A 23,849-nucleotide genomic window follows, 5' to 3' on the forward strand; every position below is an offset into this window, starting at 1 on the left:
TCAGCTCAACATGGCCACCCATTTTTGGAGAAACCAAAGTAGGAAATCTTATAGGCAGTTTCAACCTCAAGCTGAAAGGGTCGATGATTCATTATTCAAATGGGATCCTGCCCTAAGTTGTAGCCTGCAGCTTCCTGGAAATATCCTCACCTGTCAGTTGTCACCTGCAACCCACATAATAAGAAATTTTAGGTACTTCTATGTTTCACAATCTTTGTATATATTTTACTGTTTATATTTAAAATTTAAAATTTTTTGTTTTATAAATTTATCTTAAAATTTTAAATAAATGTAATATGTTTTTAGTATATAATTTTCACTTTTTACATTTGCGTCCGAGCTAAAGAAAAAGGAAATTGGTATTTGGTCACTAATCTAATTTCAAAACAAATTAGAATTTCCAGTAGCAAAGGCTCAATATTACTACTCACTCCTGTGGTTGTGTATATTAATTTCAATGCATGTTGGCATACTGTAACAGAGAAATGAGAATCACTGAAGCTTGTATTATATTTTTAAGAGAAAACAATCAGATTAGCCTTTGTACCGAAACTCTTCGACTCATGGCAAAATTCAACAGCCTGCTTGTCGGTAGTTGTCAACTCTTAATCCCAATAATCTATTGCCACGTGTTAGCATGACCCGTCGTCATTATTACTAAATGAAAATTAATGACCTAATTAAACAGACTAATGGCTGTCAAATAATAATAGATGGCTTCCCCTTCAAGTTATCAAGAGAAGATTCGATCATTCAAATAATAATATGATGTCAACATATATTATTTCTAACGATTATATGCACATGTAACAAATAAGATTAATCTTTATGTATCTTATTTTTAAAATATTTAATCGTATATATTAAAGTTAAAGTATCTTACAAAAATAAGTGTATGAATTCGATGGTCTGTTTTTCAGAATTAAATAAAAATATATAAAAACTAAAAGAATAATTAAAAAATAATATTTTGTTTTTTTGTCATTGGCTTAGGTTTGAATAATATTTTATTTAAAAAAGTAAAAAAAAATTAGATTAAACATCTATCTTAACAATTATTCGAACTAGATATATAATAGTATTTTATAAATATTTCATCTAAATAACACTAAAACTAAAATTTAAAATTATAAAATAAACATAAAAGGCTTAAAAAGCTCTCCACGTATCGATTTTAACTCCACTAGGGGATTATTTTCAATATCACATACAAACACATATATATAATTTCAATTATATATTTATTGTGCACGTAAAGGTCACTGTCGAAGATGTTGAATATTATTTTTAATATAACATATAAATATAAAATCTCGAGCATATATTTTAATTATACATATAATTAAATATATTTAATTAGACCTATTTATTAAATAAACTATTGAAGAGACCATCCTAATCAAATCCTGTGTAGACTGTCTATCTGTCGAAGTAATAAATGCGTTCAGCCAACCCAATCTCCCGAAACTTCCACACTCAAAGACACGCGCTCTCTTCCTCGACCTTTAAAAACTAAAATCTTTGCATGCAAATTGCATACACAACAGAAATTATTACCCTGCCCTTTACAATTCTTCTCCTATTAGACAAAGCATTATTGTTTAGCATACAAATCTTCAACTAAAATCTCCGATAGTCTGTCTGTTTGTTTATTTGCTGACGAAATTCGCCCATCTGCTTTGGTCTCTGGCTTTCACCACCTATGCCCGAGTTCGAACATGTTCCAGAAAACGCCCTGTTCGATAAATACGAGCTCGGCAGGCTCCTGGGTTGTGGCGCCTTCGCCAAGGTTCATCATGCCCGTAACGTACGCACTGGACAGAGCGTCGCCATTAAGGTCATCCACAAAAGGAAACTTTCCAATATCAGCTTGATGTCCAACGTCAAGCGCGAGATCTCCATCATGAGCTGCTTGAACCATCCTTACATCGTCAAGTTGTTCGAGGTTTTGGCTACCAAAACTAAGATTTACGTGGAAAACCCCTAAAGATTTAGGGTAAAAATCACGGGCAACTGTAGAAGAATTTCATTATGAGAAAATAGAAATTACAACCTCTCTCGATCTACCAAGGAGAAAACAATGATAATTCTCTCTCGGTAAAAAGGATAAAACAACTCTCAAGAAACTCTCTAAATTCTCTCTAGTATTGGAAGAAAGCTAGAATGCTTTGGGATGATTTTGAAGCTAAATGAGCTATGGTATTTATAGTTGAAACCTAAGGACTAATTTGTAAATACCCTAAAGTTTAATGACTAAATTATGATTTAGCCATTGTCCAAAAATCAACAATTTGGTGCCAATTAATGCACATGCACCGAAAGATTTTTTTGTCCACCGAAAGGTTGCCATCAACTTGCATGTTAAGTTGAATTTTCAACAATCTCCCACTTGAAGATTTAATTGGAACAATCATATCTTCACACCATTCTTTCTACCTTGTACCTTCATGTTGCTTACATTTCTGACAGGCCACAAAAGGATCGACACCAAGTAAATTTATCAGAATTGATTGCCTTCGTCATGAAATCTGCTATGTTATCTTTGGTATGGATCTTCTGCATATCTACAGTTCCTTCTTCCACCTTTTCACGAATGAAATGGTATTGAACTCGTATATGCTTTGTCCTTGAATGAAATGATGGATTCCTTGCTAGATGCAAGGCGCTTTGACTGTCACAAAAAAGAGAAACATTCTCTTGATTGTGCCCAAGCTCCTCCAATAACATCTTTAACCAAATTGCTTCTTTACTGGCTTGTGTAGCTGCTACATATTCTGTCTCTGTTGTGGATGTAGCCACAACTGACTGCAATTTTGAAACCCAGCTTACAGCTCCACCAGCAACTTTGAACACATATCCTGTAGTAGATTTGCTTTTATCCAAATCCTCTGCATAGTCAGAATCAACATACCCATTGATAAGTAAGTTTGATCTCCCGTAACATAATGCAACATTTGAGGTCCCTTTGATGTATCTTAGGATCCTCTTTACAATATTCCAATGCTCTTTGCCTGGATTCGCCATGTACCGACTAACCACTCCCACTGCTTGTGCAATGTCTGGTCTTGTGCATATCATAGCGAACATTAAACTTCCCACTGCTGATGCATACGGTACTCGAGACATCTCCATCCTCTCTTCTTCACTGCTAGGACTCATACTGGAGGATAATTTGAAGTTAATAGGAAGAGGGGTAGAAATTGGCTTACAATCTTCCATGTTGAATCGTGACAAGATTTTCTTCAAGTAATTCTTTTGTGAAAGCCAAAGGAGACGAAACTACTCGAACTGTTGTTAGTCGAACCACAGGAGAAAATATTTCATTGAAATCAATACCTTCCTTTTGAGCATATCCTTTGACCACCAGTCTTGCACGATACCTCTCAACTTGATCGTCACCATTTCGCTTGATTTTGAAGACCTATTTGTTACCAATTGGCTTCCTTCCTTGTGGTAGTGGCACAAGGTCTCATGTATTATTTTTATGAAGGGCTTCGATTTCTTCTTGCATCACCATCATCCACAGTGAAGCATCTGAGCTGTTTATTGCCTCCTGGTATGTTGATGGCTCACCGTCCTCTGTTAAAAGGCAGTATGCAATATTACCTTCTATAACATAATCCGAGTGCCAATTGGGACGTCTTCTCACACGATCTGATTGACTAGTTGTTGGAGCTTCAGAACTCTCTGGTTCTTGTTCATCATGTGCTGGTTCTGCTTTAGAAGAATCTCCTTCTTCAAACTCTTTTTCCACATGTATCTGAGTAGTCTCTGGCTTTTCAGCGTTATCATCGTCTTCTTTTCTTTGTAGCTTATCTTCTACAAAGATAACATCCCTGCTAATGATCACTTTGCGGGCAGTGGGATCCCACAAGCGATACCCCTTTACTCCATCAGCATACCCCAAGAATTTGCATTTCCTGGATTTTGGATCCAGCTTTGAAATTTCTTGGGTGTTGTACATCACGTACACAATACTTCCAAATACATGGAGGTTTGAATAATAAACTAGTTTACCAGTCCACATCTCCATTGGTGTCTTCAGCTCTATTACAGTTAATGGAGCTCGATTCACCAAATAATAGGCGGTATTGACTGTTTCTGCCCAGAATGATTTTTCTAGGTTTGCATCCCTCAACATTGCTCTTGTTCTTTCTAACAAGGTTATGTTCATCCGCTCTGCCACTCCATTTTGTTGAGGAGTGTTCGCCACTGTGAACTGTCTTTTGATGCCTTCTTTCCTGCAAAAGTCATCAAATTCTTCTCTTGTATATTCTCCTCCATTATCTGTTCTGAAACACTTGATCTTATTTCCAGAATCAAGTTCCACCCGTGCTTTGAAGTTTTTGAAAGTTGAAAACACATCTGACTTCTTCTTAATAGGGTACACCCAACATCTCCTGGAGTAGTCATCAATAAATGAGACAAAGTATTTTGCTCCACCTAGGGACGTTACTGGTGCTTGCCATACGTCAGAGTGAACCAATTCTAGAACACTTTTGCCTCTAGAATTTGATGTGTTGAATTTCAACTGGTGCTGCTTACTTGTTATGCAATGCTCAACAAAGGAAGTGATACCTTTGTTAAGCCTGGAAGTAGCTTTTGCTCCACAAGGACTTTCATTCCTTGTTCTGACATGTGTCCAAGTTTCTTATGCCATAGCATTGTAGAATCTGAACTACATGAGGCAACAGAGGCTTCTGCTTCTAGCAAAGTCTCTCCCTTCAGCATGTACAAGTTTGATGTTATCTTTTCGCCTTTCAGTACCACAAGCGCTCCATGGAACGCCTTCATGATTCCTTTCCGTGTTTCAATCTTGCTTGCATTATTATCCAACAATCCGTAGGATAATAAATTTTTCTTCAGGCCTTTCACGTGCCGCACATCTCGAACAACTTTAATTGTTCCATCGTACATCTTCAATTTGATGGTTCCCACGCCAATGATCTCTAAGGCATGATCATTGCAACTATACACAGATCCTCCTGAGACAGGTTCATAATGATGGAATCATTCTCTTCTTGAGGTCATGTGATATGTTGCTCCTGAATCAATGAGCCATATATCTGCAAATCTTTTTCTGCCTTCCACGGTGGTTGACGCTTCACAGCATAGAGCATCTCCATCATCTGAAGTGTTTGCGGTATTGCCTTGTGGATTGGAGTTTTTATTTAGACTCCAACAATCCTTCTTCAAGTGACCCTTCTTTCCACGGTTGTAACACTTGAAATTCTTCTTGCTCCTCGACTTCGATCTACCATGTTTTTGACTGCTGCTTTGGCCACGTTCTGTTGATCTCCCTCTCATCGTTGTCATCGTTGTCAATGCTTCTTCTTGTTGCAGATTTACTTGTCTGTCTTCCTTGTTCTTGCGCCGATTTTCTTCTTGTAGAACAGCAGCTGCAACATCATCGAAGACTAAACTGGTGACATTACTGTTTGTCAAGTTGATGATGAGTTGATCGTATGAATCCGGTAGACTTTGAAGTAGAAGTTCAGCACGTTCTTGTTCTCCTATTTTACAGCTTAAGGATGTAAGTTGAGAAAATAAGGTGTTCAGTGTATTTAAGTGCTCCGTCACTGAAGTAGATTCTGGCATACGGAGAGTGTACAATTTCCTCTTAAGGAAAATTTTATTGTGCAGCGATGTAGCCTCGTACAATTTGGTGAGATGATCCCATATCTCCTTAGCTGTCTTCTTCTCCTCGATGCTTGACAATACTTCATCTGCTAATGCTAAATGAAAGTTTTCCATAGCATTTCCGTCCATTTCGATCCATTTATTGTCATCTGCAAAATTCACCGGCCTTTCACTGATAGCCGCTAGACACCCGTCTTTCCTCAGGATTGCCTTCATTTTTAATTTTCACAATGAGAAATTTCTCCCATTAAACTTTTCAATATCAAATTTCGCTGCCATAGCTTCTTTTACGGATAGCTCCCACTATTTCACTATCGTGAATAGTTCTCTGGAACCTTCAAAGAATGGGTAATAACTTCTTACTTTCTTATGTTGGAGGATCCACCTTTTGGTGGCAACCACAAAGACAATAAGTAGATATTACACACTCTAATCTAGCTCGGATACCAATTGTTGCGGAAGACGGCTATTGGATAGAGCAAAATCGCAACTGATAATTTGAGAAAATAAAAATGAAGATAAAAGAGACACAAAATTTACGTGGAAAACCCCTAAAGATTTAGGATAAAAACCACGGGTAACGGTAGAAGAATTTCACTATAAGAAAATATGAATTACAACCTCTCTCGATCTACCAAGGAGAAAACAATGATAATTCTCTCTCGGTAAAAAGGAGAAAACAACTCTCAAGAAACTCTCTAAATTCTCTCTAGTATTGGAAGAAAGCTAAAATGCTTTGGGATGATTTTGAAACTAAATGAGCTAGGGTATTTATAGTTGAAACCTAAGGACTAATTTGTAAAAACCTTAAAATTTAATGACTAAATTATGATTTAGCCATTGTCCAAAAATCAACAATTTAGTGTCAATTAATGCACATGCACCGAAAAAAAATTTTATCCACCGAAAGGTTGCCATCAACTTGCCTGTTAAGTTGAATTTTCAACATTGGCTACCAAAACTAAGATCTATTTCGTGATGGAATTCGTCAAGGGTGGAGAACTGTTCTCTGAGGTTTCTAAAGGAAGGTTCAGCGAAGATCTCAGCCGTAAATATTTCCAGCAGCTCATCTCGGCCGTTGGTTACTGCCACTCCCGCGGGGTTTTCCACCGTGACTTGAAACCTGAAAACATACTCCTCGGCGAGAGTGGGAATTTAAAGGTGTCGGATTTCGGTCTCAGCGCCGTAACCGATCAGATCAGACCCGACGGGCTGTTGCACACCTTGTGTGGTACACCAGCTTACGTGGCACCAGAGATATTGACGAAAAAAGGTTACGATGGAGCTAAGGTGGACGTGTGGTCATGCGGCATCATCCTCTACGTCCTAAACGCGGGTTGCTTACCTTTCAATGACCCAAATCTCATGGTTATGTACAAAAAGATCTACAAAGGTGAGTACAGTTGTCCCAAATGGATGTCGAGCGGTCTCAAACGCTTCTTGTCTCGGCTTCTGGACACTAATCCCGAGACGAGAATCACGATTCATGAGATCCTCAAGGATCCATGGTTCAGTAAGGGTGGTTATGAGGAGCCCAAGTTCCACGTGAAGCATGACAAGGATGTGTTTTTACTACAAGTTTCAAGCTTGAATGCATTCGATTTGATATCATTCTCATCGGGTTTGGATCTGTCTGGTTTGTTCGAGGACGCGCGTGACTCGGCGAGTGAATGCGAACACCTTGTATCGAGAGAGTCTCCCGAGAAATTGGTGGAGATGGTGGAAGAGGTTGCCAAGGGCGAGCGGCTGTTGAGGGTGAAGAGAAAGAAAGAATGGGGCGTTGAATTAGAAGAAGAAAACGGTAACTACGGGATAGCGGTTGCAGTTTATCGGTTAACGGGAGAGCTGGTTGTGGTGGAAGCCAAAAGAACGTGCGGTGATGCACAACGCTACAGAGATACATGGAACAATAAAATCAAGCCTGCTCTATTAAGATGATTGATATATTATAATGAATGATTAATTAAATTATTAATTAAAGATATATGATAATGAATTAATATTTTGAATAAAAACTCTATGTTCAATGTTAATATTAAATAAGTACCCCATTTATATATCATGTTGAGCTTTATCAATAGGTATATATTTATTTTGTTGATTGAGTCCTAATTTAATTGACATAATTTTCATTATAATATATGAGAGAATATAAGTTCCAGTGTATTTAAGTGTGTAACCTGGAAATCTTTTTTTCCAATCAAAAATCCTTTTTTTCCAATCAAAAATCCTTTTTTTCTTCCAATTGTAACCTGGGAAAGGGCATTATAAAGCGCTCAAAAAATAGTAAATGGTTGGTTTCCATTTTTCTCAAAAAGCAATAGAAATCAGATAGCCTATTTTTGAATGTATCTTCACCATATTTTCAAATTTCCAAGGCCAATTTTTTTCTTTTTTCGAATAAAATAGAGAGGGTTTTTGTGTATGGGTGGGCATTCGATCGAGTCGAGTCAAAAAATTTCGAGTTATTCGATTTGACGAGTTATATTTTGTGACTAGAACTTAACTTGAATTTTTTTCAAGTCGAGTCGAGTTTAAGAAATTTGAGTTGAGTTATTCGAGTTTCTATATAAATTTTATTATAATTATTTATAGTATTATGGTAAGGATTGATTCTAATTTTTTAATTTTCTCTAACTATATATATATATCTTGGTATTCTTTAAAACAATATAATGTTATTTAATATATCAAATACAATCTAAAATTATAAAATATATTTACAATATTATATTTTAAATAAGATATTTTGAGGGAAAAGTATTGATGACAACATAAAAGAGTCAAAGAATTGATAGGAAGAAAGAATTTGCAAACAATTACAATCAAAAGATCAAATTGAGTAAAATGCAAAGTTAAGGGACTAAATAAAAAATAGATTATATATTTATTAAAAATAATAATAATTGAAGTTGCATATGTATTCTATAGTGGTATAAGAGCATGTTATTCAAATTTGGTAAAAAAAGACTAAAAATGAAGGATGAATTGAAGAAATAAAAAACCATGAAAAGTTGAGGGATTAAATTGAAAAATAAAAAAAATTGTTATAAAAAAGAGGAATTGAAAGCACATAGGTATTCTACGATAGTTTAGGAGCATATGGTTCAAATTTGGTAAAAAAAGACTTAAAATGAATGATGAATTGAAGGAATAAGGAAATAAAAGACTAAATCGTAAACCTGTCAAAATAGTCAGCCAATTTTTTTTCTCGAGTAACTCGAAATTTCCAATTTCTAAATTCTAACTCGAATCGTACTCGAAATTTAAAAAAACCAATTTTTTTAATCAAATCGAGTTTTACTCACTCCTATGCACGATAAAATTTAATTAAAATAAATTTGAAAACAACTTACACATAATTTACATCAACTTATGGTGCAAACTCAAATTCTGGAAAAACTATACAACTTTTACTAATGGTATTAAAACATTTTTTAATAGTATGTGATGATCATAAGGTATTATATATTCATAATCTTTCTTAATTATTGATAACATATACCATATACACACAACTATTTAAACTCAAAACCTCAAAGAAGAATAATATTCTCTTTAACTATTAAATTCACTTAATAAATTCGTAATAAAAAATTACTAGCTTATTATCACAACAATTTCATTTCACAAGATTTAAAATTAAAATATATTAATGTCATTGTCACTTGTCTCAACAGGGGTTGGTAATTTTTATTAAAGTTGACCACAGTGGTTAAACCACAGTGATAAATTCGTATATCGCTGATTTAATCAACCATGATTGGCACATAAAATTCAAACATTTTCCTTGTAATTGTAATAAGGTCGCCGATAGATTAACAAAACTTGTTTGGAAGGATTCTTTCGATCTCAAAACCTATCATACGCTTTCAGTGGAGATAGCTCATACATACCAAAAAGGATATTGAACCATACAGATCTGCGGAGGATTAATTTCTCCTAAATTACTTGTTATCATTCTTATTAAAAAAAACTAAAATTAAGCAAAAGGTCAAATAACCATCCGACCACTCGATTCATGTTCATGTAATTATGTGTCATATGTTGGAGGGTTCAAACTATAAATATCTTTCCAAGTTATAGGACAAGAATAATATCTCCCGTGTCCATTTCCAAACTTTATGTGTACGATTTTGTATATGTTAAACTCAGGGGCATTGTCCAATGCAACGATTACACTAATTAGGGTGAATTTGCTTCTAAGATAATGATTCACCACGACATAATTTATAATTTTTTTTCTTATTTGATTTATTATTTAACGTCCCATTTTATAGCAATATTTTCAACAAATCAAACCATTGAATTTAATGTTACATTCACATAAATCATGGATGTAATTTTTTTTATTAAATTATAAATATCGATTTTTTCTTCTATGTAAAAAGATTACACCATTAATTATATATTAATAATGTTATTTATTTTGGACTGATAAGATAAGTATATTTGATTAATTTAAAAATTTACATGTATAATAGACAAAATTATATTGATAAATTCATTAATTTAATTGATAAATGAATTTAAGTTTTTAATATTTTTTCTTTGAAAATGTATATATGATTTTTTTCATTTCTCTTAACACATTAAATTAAATACTATATTTGATTTAAATAATGTATATATATACTCCCTTCAAGACTGTATAAATCGACCCCTGATTTTTTTTTTCTAGGGAAAAGAAAAAGGAAGCGGTTTCAGTTCACATTAAAACCTCCAGGGAAGAGATTTCCCTATAATCAGCGTCCAAGAACGGCAATAAAACTGCTGGTGGAGAGGTCATGCAATTTACTCGAAGAATTTGATGTTCAAAGAGAATCATCTCTGTTTCGGGTCACCAAAAAGATAGATTCAAAAGAAATACATGACAAAGAAAATCTCAATATCTGAACAGCAAAAATTTGAATATTTATTGTAGAAAAGATATTTTGATTATTATAATTGAAAAGTTGAATATTTTGATTTGAGAAATTTTATAAATATCAAAATATTATTTTATAAAAATATTCAAAAATATATTGATTTGAACAACACAAATTGTAGTAAAGATATTTTTTTATTAAAATATTGAGATATTGAACAGCAACAATAATTGAAAAGTTGAAAAGTTAAATAAAACAAGGTTGAATCTAAAATAATTCTCGGTATTATATAAAAAAAATTATTTTAATAATTTTTTGTAGAAAAGATATTTTAGGTTTTTATAATTAAAAAGTTGAATATTTTGATTTGAGATATTAAAATTATAATTTTTCTCGATAATCAAAATGCTTTCATATCATTCAAAAGAACCAATACAATAATAATAATAATAATAAAAACTTTACAAACAAAACAAACAAATTAACTAAGCCCCCAGTTCTAAACCAAAACAGTCAAGTCAAGCACACTCCTTGCACTCAACCAACCTATCCCTAACACAACTCTTTATCATCTCAAAAATACGTTGAGCGCATTCAGGATGTCATCCATGATTCGTATTATTTCTTTCGTGCCAAACAAAATAAACCATGGAATTCCAAGCAAGACAAAATTAAATTCAACAACCCCTTTCCCCCACAATACCCTTGAACCCATTCCAACACTTCAATCCAAGAGGATCCATGCATATATAGTCCACAATCATCTAAAATCATAGACCATACATGTCGAACAAAGGAGCAAAGTGTCGGAACCGTCTTTCGGGTGGACTCGAAATTGGGCTTCGACTTAGGAAAATATATTAGGAGTCGCCACCGATCATTTATTTAAAATAAATAGGTAGATCAGATACCTTATTTCTTACCTGATCTGAGTCTTACCAGTGATATGTTGGATTCGGGAGTCGGTTACAGTCAAGGAAGGGTTAGCACCCTTGAACTGCCCTTTCGGTACTATGTAATTTCCAGTTGTCTTAAATTAAGAGGACTGAAAGTTTAAATTAAAAGGTAAAATCTGATCCGAACTACTTATATTTGATTAATTGAAAACGTGCCCTTAAATAGTCGAAAAATGGGTTAGATGCAAAAATGTAATAAAAAACAAATGGAATCAAGAAAGGTAAAAAAGGGTAAAGAAACAATAAAATAAAGATAAACAGTGAATAAAACGAATAAAATGACAATGAAGAAAATGCAATAATAATAAAATAAAGAAAATAAATAAATAAACTAAATAGAAAAAAAGAAAGAAAAAAAAGACGAGAAAAACGAAATAAATAAATAACGATTAGGAAAATAATAGTAAATAATAATATATATACGAAATGATGATATACAAAAAAGGGGTAATATACATAAATAAATATACATAAAGATAATAAAGTAATAAGTATAATGTATATATAATAGAATGAAATATTAAAAGAAAGTAGTAATAATAAATAAATGAAAGAAAAAAACAGAGAGGAAAACGAATAATAAAAATAAATAATAATGTATATATTTAAAAAATGTATATATAGTAAAATAAAATGTAAAAATGAGAATTAAAAAAATAAGTAAATGAAACAAACTGCGTAAGGGTTAAATTGAAAGAGCCATAAACTAGAGGTCCAATTTCAAAGAAATATTAAGGTGTAAATTCAATTCAAGGGTTAAAATAACTCTTTAAAAGAGAAGAGGGACCAAAAGGGTAGTTTACCCTATTTTCTTAAAAAACACGCAGGTCAACTTGGTTCTGGGTCGGGTCGGTCGATCCTATGTACTTAATATTTAAGTTATAATTTTTTAACTTTTATTCATTTTTCTTTTCTCAAAATACAAACCCCCCCATTTGGATATGCTCTCAAGTGTTCTTCCAAATGAAGAACAATGATTTAGTTTTCCAGAAGCCAGCGGTTGCACCGCCTCACCATCGCTGTTCATCGACGACAATTTTTTTTTGTTTTTCGAAAGTTTTTCAAATTTCCTTTTCAAAAATCGAAACTATTTTTCAAAAATCGTCCTAGAGAAGCGTTGTTCTAAAAATATTTCGAAAAAAGGACCTCACTTCGTTCATCGGTCAAAAACGCTTCTTTTGAGTGTTATTCGAGCCACAACAACGAAGGAAACACGTATACAAGGTAACCAAACGAAAAAGGTAAAGTCTTTTACCTTTGTTGCCTTTAAAATTTTGCAAGAAGTTGCTCCTATTACGTTCTAAAACTGCTCGTAACTTTCTGTTTGTATTTCGTATGAAATTCCTCCATTACAAATGTTGAGAATTACATCGTTTTTATAGCCTTAGATTCAGCTATTTTTAGAGTCTAATTTAGACTCAACTACTCTTATTTTTAGCATTTTATTCCTATTAAAACACTGCTTGCTAACGGGTTTGTTGTTCATGGTTGAGAATCTTGCACCGGAGAACTTGGGTTGACCGAACGACTGCGTGAGGCATGCGAGATGGGGGCTTCGAGGCAGTGTTGGAGTGAGAGTCTACTAAGGTTTGGGAAAACAATCCCTAATTTGCGTCTTGGACCCCTGTTGGGTCACATGTCCTTTGCAAAACGAGCTGCTGAGCTCTATAATAATTATGGGCCTGCAACAAAAAATTAATATGTATAAGGTATAATAAAGTACATATATATATATACTATATGTTATAAATGATAGCATGTGTAAATGCCATATGCTCGGACAAAATATGTGTCGACAGCTGCCCCTCTTTGCTCGTTATCGTGTTACGAAAATAGAGCAAAGATTAAAAGACACAAATTTTGTTCATATCGAATGTCCTCCGGTGTGGAGTGGAAATCCGACATTTGACTGGTTTGTCACTTTGAACTGCAATATGAAATGACTCACTCGTCGTGAGGTTGAGTTGAACTGAAAACTTCTGAGCACGATATCCTTCGTCGTGAAGTTGAAATTGAACTCAAAGCTCTTGGCGAGTAGCCTCTGAATCGTCTTCTGGATCAATATACTTCGTCGTGAAAGTGAGACTTGTCCTGAAGACTTTGGTGTGGCTGTGTTACATATGACTCCTTCGTCGTGAAGTTGGGTCAATCTGCTGGGGTACGATACCCTTTGTTGTGAATTCGGAATTGTATATGGACCCTTCGTCGTGACGTTGAGCCTGGAAATTGGATATCATTCGTCGTGAAGTTGAAATCCAATGTAAGTTGCGTTGTTTCGAGGTCAATATCCTTCGCTATGAAGTTAAAATTGACTCTGAAATTGGAAAGTTTATTGATAGACACTTCTTCTTTGAGTTGGATATACTTCGTCGTGAAGTTGAAATCCAATCCAGAGATGGATGTTGCTTGTGTGCACGATTCCCTTCATCGTGAAGTTGAACCGCAGGTGGCCCCTTCGTCATAAAGTTGAGCATGGTAATTGGATATATTTCGTCTTGAAGTTGAAATCCAAGTAAGTTGTATTGTTCTGAGTCCAATATCCTCCGCCGTGAAGTTGAAATTGGCTCTGGAATTGGGAAATTGTTTGTTGACAGCCAGTCGTTCTTTTACTATGAAGTTGAGCTTGTGTTGTCTCGAGTCCAATATCCTTTACTGTGAAGTTGAAATTGACTCTAAATGAAACCGAAAAGTTGTTTGTTGACAGTCAGTCACCCCTTCACTGTGAAGTTGAGCTTGAAATGAAACGATATCCTCCATCGTGGAGTTAAAATCGTGGATGTGTGGGTATGATATCCTCCGTCCTAGAGTTGAAATCGTGGATGGCCCCTTCGTCGTGAAGTTGAGCCTTGACTTGAATATCCTTCATCGTGAAGTTGAAATCCAAGTATTGTATGTTGCGGGTGGAAACGATTCCCTTCGCCGTGAAGTTGAAACCATGGATGACCACTTTGTTGTGAAGTTTGGCTTCGAGTTAGATATCTTTCGTCGTGAAGTTGAAATCTACTATTGAGCAAATTATGTCGTTTCGAGTCCAATATCATTCGTTGCGAAGTTGAAATTGGCTCCAGCTAAAAACCTACAAAGATATGCATATATGCGATGTTTATGGATGCAATGCTCTTAGGTATGCCTAAAACGCATATGCAACATATGTTATTTTGGGCTCTGAAGAGAAATCTCGATCTCCGCTTGTATGTCTGGAATATTGATTCTGAAATCTTCAAGTTCTGATCCCTGATCTTGAATTCATCAAACATTCAAATCTGATGTGCACATTCTATTTTTTTCTTGATTTGGGAAATACTTCTCGACCCTCTCAAGTATGTGCATGAGCATTGATTGGCTTCCAGGTACCTATACTTTTCAACGAATCTTTTTACAGTAATATACAATTATCTTTTGCAAAAGTACATAAATCATTATGTTTAAATTAAATTCAAGATGCTCAAAAGGAATTAATTTAGAGAAAATATTATCTTTATTCATAAGGGAAAAAAGAACAAATAATACATGACAAACATTTTAGAAAATGAATATATGATGAAGTGTGTATGAATGTCTTAGATCTCGATAATGTGGGCACTTATGAGCTGAAAAGCCGTTAGGTGACTTTGAATGCAACCTTTGCCAAATGATCTTCGAAAATGCGACAACGTTCTGGAGAGTGCAACATTTCTCCGACTCGTTGAGTTTGTAGAAGATTCAGATGCAGGGATGTTTCCACTATTTGGATTTCTTGAACTGATATCCAAATCTCCCTTTCGGGTTTTCAACTTGGACCCATCCTTGGTTGCAAGACGCCCTTTGTGGGTTTTCAACTTGGACCCATCCTTAGTTGTAAGACGCCCTTTGCGGGTTTTCATCTTGAACCCGCCTTATTTTTCTTTTTCTTTTGATCTTTTTTCTCTTTTTCCTTTTTTTTCAATTTAGGGCGCCCTTTCGGGTTTTCACCCTAAACATTTTTTTCTCTTTTTTGTTCTTTTTTATTGTTTTCTTTTTCTTTTTTTTTCAATCTTCGACTTAGGACGCCCTTTCAGCTTTTCATCCTAAGTGAAGTATTTCTTAATTGCATCCGAATTAATGGGATGTGGCAGTTCAGGTCCGTCCATTTCAGACAGGAAAACGGCTTATCCGGAAAAGGTATTTATCACGACATAAGGTCATTCTCAATTTGGCGTCTATTTTCCTTGAAAATCTTTCTGGACTGGCCAAATTCTCTTTAGCACCGGATCTCATTCGCAGAATATTCTCGGGTGCACCTTTTTTTCATGTGCTTGGATCATTCGTTTCTGATAGATTTGACCATGATGAATGGCTTTCAGTCTATTTTCATCTATCAGGTTCAGTTGATCATACCGAGATTACACCCATTCTGCATTATCCAGTTTGACTTCTGTCAAGACCCAGAGTGACTAAATCTCTACTTCAATGGGTAACACTGCTTCTATTCCATAAGCTATTGAAAATAGAGTTTTCCCAATCGAGGTTCGTACCGATGTTCGGTAGGCGAACAAAGCGAAAGAAAACTTTTCATGTTAGTCTTTATAGGTCTGAGTTGTTTTCTCCACTATCTTCTTAATGTTTTTATTTGCTGCTCCTACTGCGCCGTTCATCTTTGGTATGTAAGCAGTAGAATTATGATGCTTTATGTTGAATTGCTTACAGGCAGCATCCATCATTTTGTTGTTCAAGTTTGTAGCATTATCGGTAATGATCCTTTCAGGTAAACCATGCCGACATATGATCTTTTTTTAAAAAAACTTACAAATGGTGGACTGAGTAACACTAGAATACGATGCAGTTTCTACCCAATTTGTGAATTAATCGATGGCTACAAGGATGAAACGGAGGCCATTTGAACCCTTTGGATGGATTTACCCGATAACATCCATGCCCCACATAGAGAAAGACCATGGTGACGTCATTACATAAAGTGGATGGGGTGGAACATTTATCTTGTCTCCGTAAATTTGACACTTATGACATCTTCTGGCATAGTTGATGCAACCATTTTCTAGTGTGGACTAAAAGTATCCGCATCTCATTATTTGTCTTGACATCATATGCCCATTTGCATGGGTTCCATAAACTCCATCATGTATTTCTTCCACTATCATTTTTGCCTCTTCAGCATCAATGCACCTTAACAGGACTTGATTATGACTTTTCTTGTACAAGACTTCCCCATCAAGGACGTATCCAGCTGTTATCCTTCTAATGGTTCTTTTAATGTTTTCGGTGGGTTCCTATGGATAACTTCGATGCTTGATATATTGCAGAATGTCGTAATACCATGGATTAGTGTCTTTCACTTCTTCAATTTGGTAACAATGAGTCAGGTACTCATACGACTGCATGTTAATTGGCATCATTTCAGACTCCTCGTCAGCCTTGAATGAGGCTGCCAATGTAGCTAAAGCATCAGCCATTTGATTGTCTTCTCTTGGAAAATAGTGGAAGGTGACTTCATCAAACTTTTCGAGCAGATCCATTACTAGTTTTAAGTATTCTACCAGCTTTATATCATTGGTTTCCCATTCTCCACGGAGCTGATAGATTACTAAGGCTGAGTTTCCGTATACCCGCAAGGTCTTTATATTTTGCCCCAGCGCAACTCGTATTCCCAAGACACAAGCTTCGTATTCTGCCATGTTATTGGTGCAGTCGAAGTTCAGTATGCTGGTAAATGGGTAGTGATTCCCTTCTGGAGAGATCAAGATTACCCCGATGCTATGTCCTAATGCATTTGATGCACCATCGAAATGTATTTTCTAGGAACTGTCTGTTAAAGTACTTGCTTCTTCTAAGGATATAGATATCAAGTCTTCGTCAGGGAAGTCAAAGTCCAAAGGCTCGTAATTCTCATCGATTCTACTTGCCAAGAACTTCGATATAGCACTTCCTTTTATTGATTTATGGTTTATGTACTCGATGTCAAATTCTGACAAGAGCATCTTTCATTGGGCTAACCTTCCAGATAAACCAGGTACACCCATCATGTACTTCAGGGGATCTAACTTGGATATCAGCCAAGTTGTGTGATACAACATATATATTATCATAGTCTTTTTGTAGCCCAGACTAAAGCACAACAAATCTTCTCGATAGGAGGATATATGACCTCGCAATCGGTGAACTTCTTGCTTAAATAGTAGATGACTCTTTCCTTTTTCTCGGATTCATCATGTTTACCCAGGACACACCCCATGGAGTTCTCGAATATGGAGAGATACAAGAATAGAGGTTTACCCGGGATAGGGGACATCAGGACAGGAGTGTGAGACAAATACTCATTTACTTTCTCGAATGCAATCTAGCAGTTTTCGTCCCAGCCTCCAGGGTTGTTCTTTCGCAGAAGACGGAAGATTGGGCCACATTTTTCGGTTAATTAAGATATGAATCATGCTATGTAGTTCAATCTGCCCAAAAAACCTCGGACCTCTTTTTGCGTTCGTGGTGGAGGTAGATTCTGGATAGCCTTAACTTTTTCAGGATCAACATCGATGTCTTTCCTGTTTAATACGAAGCCTAATAGCTTTCCAGATGTTACCCCGAAGGTACATTTTCTAGGGTTCAATCGTAGCTGAAACTTCCTCAATCTCTGGAAGAGTTTTCTCAAGTTCTCGATATGTTCATTCTCGGTTTGTACCTTGACAATCATATCGTCAACATAAACCTCAATTTCTTTGTGTGTGTTATATCGTAGAATAGGGTCACCATAGCTCTCTGATATGTTACCTCAGCATTCTTCAATCCGAAGTGCATCACCTTGTAGCATAAAGTTCCCCACATTGTGACGAACATGGTCTTCTCTATGTCTTCAGAATACATCTTGATCTGGTTATATACCGAGAATTCATTAATGAAAGAAAAGAAAGCATTCTCAGCTGTATTGTCTACCAACGTGTCGATGTTAGACAGAGAGAAGTTGTCTTTGAGACTTGCCTTGTTAAGGTCCCGGTAGTCGACACACATACGTACCTTCCCATCTTTCTTCGGAACAGGAACTATGTTGGCCACCCACTCCGGATACTTGGCCACTTGAAGAAAACCGACATCAAATTGCTTCTTGACCTCTTGTTTGATCTTAAGGAGCATTTCTGATCGCATTCTCCTTAGCTTTTGATGTACGGGTTTGCATTCCGGTTTGATCGGCGGTTTGTGGACTACCATATCTGTGTCTAACCCCGACATGTCTTGGTACGACTAGACGAACACATCTTTGTAGTCTTGAAATAAGGCTATCAAGTTTTATCTTGTTTTATTCGAAAGAGTTGTGCCGATTTTAACCTCATTTCTGTCATTTTCAGTGCCCATATTCAAAATTTTGATGGTCTCCTCATGTGGTAGCATTTGTTTCTCTTATCTTTCTACTATTCTCAATAATTCAGTAAGAAGGTTGCACTCCTCTTCCTCGTCGCATTCATCAAATTCCCTAAGACAAATGGACGATTCAAAATCCACTTCCGGATCATGATCATCAGTGCCTGCATTATCGTTATCTGTGGTCCTGAAGGAACAAAGAAGATATGTATGTGAGAGAGGAAATATCCCATACGAAACAATCAAAAAATTAAATTTGAAAGAGAATAAAATAGAGTACTAGAATGAAGAAAACAAACAATGAATTAAAAAAGAAATGAAATAATAAAACTTGTTTGCCATGGAAAGGGAAAATGCATATTTTATTGAACTTAAACAAAATGTTTATTCACCCTTACAAAAGATCACCTATTTCCCCAAGTATAGGCAAATAGTGATAGTTCGAATATTACTCTGAAAGATTCTTATAAACCACAAGTATTTCTTCCATCGACCAGCTGCTAGGCACGAACCCAGGTGGAAGAGGGCATATCCCTGATCTATCTTCGTTGTCATCATCTTTTATGGTCACGACATTGATGCTCAGATCTTCTAGAGCCAGTTTTAAATTGGATAAGGTGTTTCGAACACATAACCACCTAACTTGAATTTATAGTAAAGAGGCGGGAATGTCATAGGCTTCCATTGAAGTTCATTTCCAGTCAACATGACTATCCTTATGTTCTGGTTCTTCTGGACTTCCTTCCTCTTTTCTTGATAACTGGGCTGAAAACCAAGCCCAAATTGATCGAGTTTTGAAACAAGAATGACATGATTAATTATTCCTTGTAAATATTTCCCAAAACCTCTCCCGATCCTGGCCCCTCTTCCCAAAGTCTGCATGATCTCTATTCTGGTACACTTGGAAAGTCGGGGTTTAGGGATTATTCTTCCTTCTGCCATGAATGTGGCATTCACAAACTCTAAGGAGCGGAATGAGCACTCCACCGCTTCCTTATCTACTTCGATGTATGGGGCTCTGTGGTCACACTTGCCATGATATCTTCCTCAGCATTGATGATTACTAAGTCCCCGTCAATAACAAATTTAACCTTTTGATGCAGTGTGGATGGCACTGCACCTGCTTGATGTATCCATGGCCTCCCCAAAAGACAGTTGTAAGAAGACATGCTATCCATCACTAGGAATTCGACATCATAGGTGGCAAGTTCGATTGTCAACGACACCTCAATATTGTCAATAACCTCTCTATTGGTCCCATAAAAATGCTCGGACCACATTCTACCATGTTCTCATATGTGAGGTATCTATTGACAGCTTTTTCAATGTGACTACAAGCATTACGTTCAGGGCTGAGCTGTTGTCGATTAAGACACTGGGTAAAGCGTACCCCTTACAGTAGGTAGTAATGTGTAACACCTTTGTTTGGCCTCTTCTTCCGGATGGAATATCATCATCTGAAAATGAGATGAAATTATCATCTTGAATATTATTCACCAGTCGATCCATCTTGTTGACTGGTATGTTTTGCGGTACGAACGTTTGATTTAGGACTTTCAACAGTGCTTTTCGGTGTGCCTCCGAGTTCAATAATAGTGCTAGCATTAAAGTACGTGTAGGTAAGCTGTGGAGCTATTCTACAATGTTGTACTCGCTGTGCTTCAAAATCTGGAGGAACTCTTTAGCCTCTTCCTCCTTTATAGGTTCGTTTATAGGCAACACATCTTTTTGAAAGGCTCTAAAGGTCTTTGCCCCACATTACTATCACATCATTTAGAAGTACTCACATGGCATTCGTACTTCCATTGCACTTATCGATTGTCCTTGTATTAAAAAGACCGAGGTACTGTGATCACCACCTTGGCTGGTGTTGTTGCTGTCATCTTTGCCTTAGGGGTAATTATCAAATGACTACCCCTACCGAGCCTTTTATCTGATGATTCTCCGGTAGCGCAAACGTCTGCTTCCGGGAATCCTGAATTTCTTCATAAAACTCCAGCTCTTTTTTGTCTATCATGAGCTGGATTAATGACTTGAATTCTGGGCTATCTTGCACCTTATGCCCCCTTCGTTGTGGCAACTGCAATGGTTACCATCTTCAATCCTTGTTGCACGTGACTGGGGTGTAAGAAGCCCTGTCTTTACCATTTGGCTGCATACCCAAGCCAAATGAGCCTTAACTTCCGAAACATTGGTTTTGATTCTCTTGCCATTCTCGGTGGTGACTGTGTTGATTCTTGTCTCCTGATGATTGGGCAAGGGATTATGAGAGATGTTCGGTGTTCTAGAGTTGAAATGGATCCAATTCTTGTTCCGCATTCGTTGTACAAGCCTCTTGAATGCGAGATAATTTTTGATTGAATGCCCTTGCACACCACCATGATATTCTCTGTATGCGTTTTCATCAAACCATCTCGGATAGGGGGATTTATCGGATCCATAGGGTAGGATGACACCGCGTGAGTGTCGAAGAGCTGCTGGTACAACTCTTTGTATGTCATGTTAATAAGATCGAACTGTTCCCTCTTTCTTTCATTCATTGGTTCTCTCTAACTTTGGTTAGAAGTACCGGAAGGTACAGCTGCAGTGATTTTTGAACTTGAGATCGTAACACATTTGTTAGCGTTGTAGGTGTTGACATTGTTGATCTCTCGCTCTTTGTTCTTCATAGGAGGCTTCTTACTGGAGTCCCCTTCCTCGATTTTTTCTTGTTTTATAGCTAGCTCGACCATCTCACCAGCCATAACTAAATATGAGAAAGTTCTCGATGTAATTGCCATCGGGTGCCCAAAGTAAGGTGTCTTCAGGGTCTGTACAAACAACTTTTTAGTTTCATTTTCATCCAAAGATGGATGACTTGCACGGGTAGATCCCTCCATCTCTGTGCGTACTGTCGGAAACTTTTGTTATGCTTCTTTTCCAGGCTCTACATCATAACTCAGTCTGGTCTCATATCATTGATATGCTTGTACTACTCTAAGAAAGACTTGGCTAAGTCTTTCCACGTCTTGATATGAGTTCGGCTGAGCTGGTTGTACCAACGGATAGCTGAACTGAACAGGCTCTCCTAAAAGCAGTGGATCAGGAGTTGGTCATTTTCCACATATCTTGTCATTTTTCGACATAACATAATGATGTGGGCTGAGGGGCAACTGTTCCCCGTCGAACTTCTCAAACTCCGGGACCTTAAACTTTGGTGGAAGCACCAAATCCAGAACCAGTCTCAGCTCCATGGCATCCACTCCATAATAATTGTGGCTGTCTTTTACCATATTCATCTGATCCTCCAATATCCTAATCTTCTCTTCCATTTTTTTGCCTTATCCTCCTCATCAAAATCTGGGACATTGTAATCATCCAGATGGTTGTCAGGATTGGTGGTAGATGCCTGCCTCTTTGTAGCAGATGTGGCCTTTCTTTTTGTCGTATATAAGTCCCCTTGTGATTCGGGTAAGATCCTGGGTGAAACAACCACCTGAGGGGTTGGTAGTATAGTTGCTCCTTCAGATAAGCATGCCTTTGGTCTACTAGGCTGTTGTAAACCCGATAACTTGGCCACAATTATCTCGACCAATGACTTCTGGTTTTTCTTGATGGACTCCATGGTACTTTGACTGTTATGAGTCATTCTGTCCTCCAATTCTTTCTGCAGCTTTGCCATGTTCTCCTTAATCTTCTCGATTCTGGCTTCCATTTGTTTCATTTTTGTTCGAGTGTTGTGAGGGTGATATGTGTCTTGAGCTCGCGACGATAAACTTGGTGTTTGGTCTTTCTCTTTCTGAGACATGTTCTGTTGGTTAATATGAATGTAAAAACATGGAAAATATAAAAATAAACATGAAATATAAAATACAAGGAATGCAATGAATGATGTATCTAATTTGGAGGCATTGATCCAAAAAAGTGTCCATTATTATAAATAATCCATATTTAGACAAAAATATTTTATCTTTTAAGATACATAAAAACAATCAAAGGTACATCTAGACTAAATTCTCTAGACCCCCGAACAGCTTCGAGTAGGTTAACAAGTCTTCTTCCTTCATCTGTCACTGGTTAAATGCCTTGTCGAACCACTCCAGCTTCCCTTGCCAGTCCGTCAAGATGACGGGTTGCCTTCTGCACTTGATCCAAGAAATCTTGGATGACTGCGTCTCTGGCCTTCACCTTTTGTTGTGCTTGCTCCCAAAGGAAACACCACTGTAAACCTCCGACAAAAGGCACTATCTGAAGCTCACTCGCTTGTTTCTTGAACCCATCTACAATAGCTTCTAACTCAGCTATTGTCTTGCCATCTCTCTCATGTTGTTTCTCTAGATCAGCCATACGGATTCTCAAGTGTTGGTTCTGATGTTGACTGTCTGCTAAGCACCTCTGAGTATTCTTCAACTATTCCTTCCAAGCTCTTTCATCCGGCCTCTCGAACTTTCTTTTCAGACTGTGAGCTTCGTCTTTCCAATATTCAGAGGTTAATTTCAACTTGAAGTTATCATTGACTTTATCTTGATATCCCTTTCTCAAGTCTTCGAGCTCAAAACATACTTTTTTCTGTTCTCTTTCCAGTTTATCGGCATCTAGCTTCCACTGTTAACGTTCAGCTTTAAGTTTCTTTACCCTCTACTTCAGCTCATTGTTAACAGATTCGAACTCTACCTTGGCTATCTCAAGTTCGGAAAGGACAGGCCTGAGATGTTCCTCCATGGTCTGGGTGTCTTTACAGTTTGGCACCGGGATGTTGTCATTTTTTTCTCAATCTTCGCCACTCCACATAATTCGAAGTAAGTATATCTCTAGCAACCACAATATCCATCCGGAATACTTTCTTCCAAGAGTCGGCTACTTCTTTGATCATCTTTTTATAGTTATCACTATGGTACACAAACTCTGATGTAGATAATCCGTATGTGGCCGGGATGAACTGACGTGCCCCATATTATCTAAGTGGAAAAAACAGAGCATACCCAACTGTACCCCAAAGTCCAAGTAAGGTCATAGTATCAGAATCCCCACACCGGAAAAGAAAATCACTGAGGAACAACCAGGGGGCTCTCCAGGTAATATC

The 23,849-nt window shown here is 36.6% G+C and overlaps 1 protein-coding gene across 1 annotated transcript; it reads left to right on the top strand.

The window, feature by feature from the left end:
- Positions 1 to 1,411: 1,411 nt before the first annotated feature.
- On the top strand, positions 1,412 to 7,598 carry LOC120116648 (CBL-interacting serine/threonine-protein kinase 11-like). Its single transcript, XM_039137071.1, has 2 exons — positions 1,412 to 1,966; positions 6,607 to 7,598. The coding sequence occupies exons 1-2, from the start codon at positions 1,703 to 1,705 to the stop codon at positions 7,576 to 7,578; spliced, it is 1,236 nt and encodes a 411-aa protein (XP_038993002.1). The 5' UTR covers positions 1,412 to 1,702; the 3' UTR covers positions 7,579 to 7,598.
- Positions 7,599 to 23,849: the final 16,251 nt, after the last annotated feature.

The sequence above is a fragment of the Hibiscus syriacus genome, unplaced genomic scaffold, assembly GCF_006381635.1.
Source record: "Hibiscus syriacus cultivar Baekdansim isolate YM2019G1 unplaced genomic scaffold, ASM638163v2 tig00110300_pilon, whole genome shotgun sequence".
Classification (NCBI taxonomy): domain Eukaryota; kingdom Viridiplantae; phylum Streptophyta; class Magnoliopsida; order Malvales; family Malvaceae; genus Hibiscus; species Hibiscus syriacus.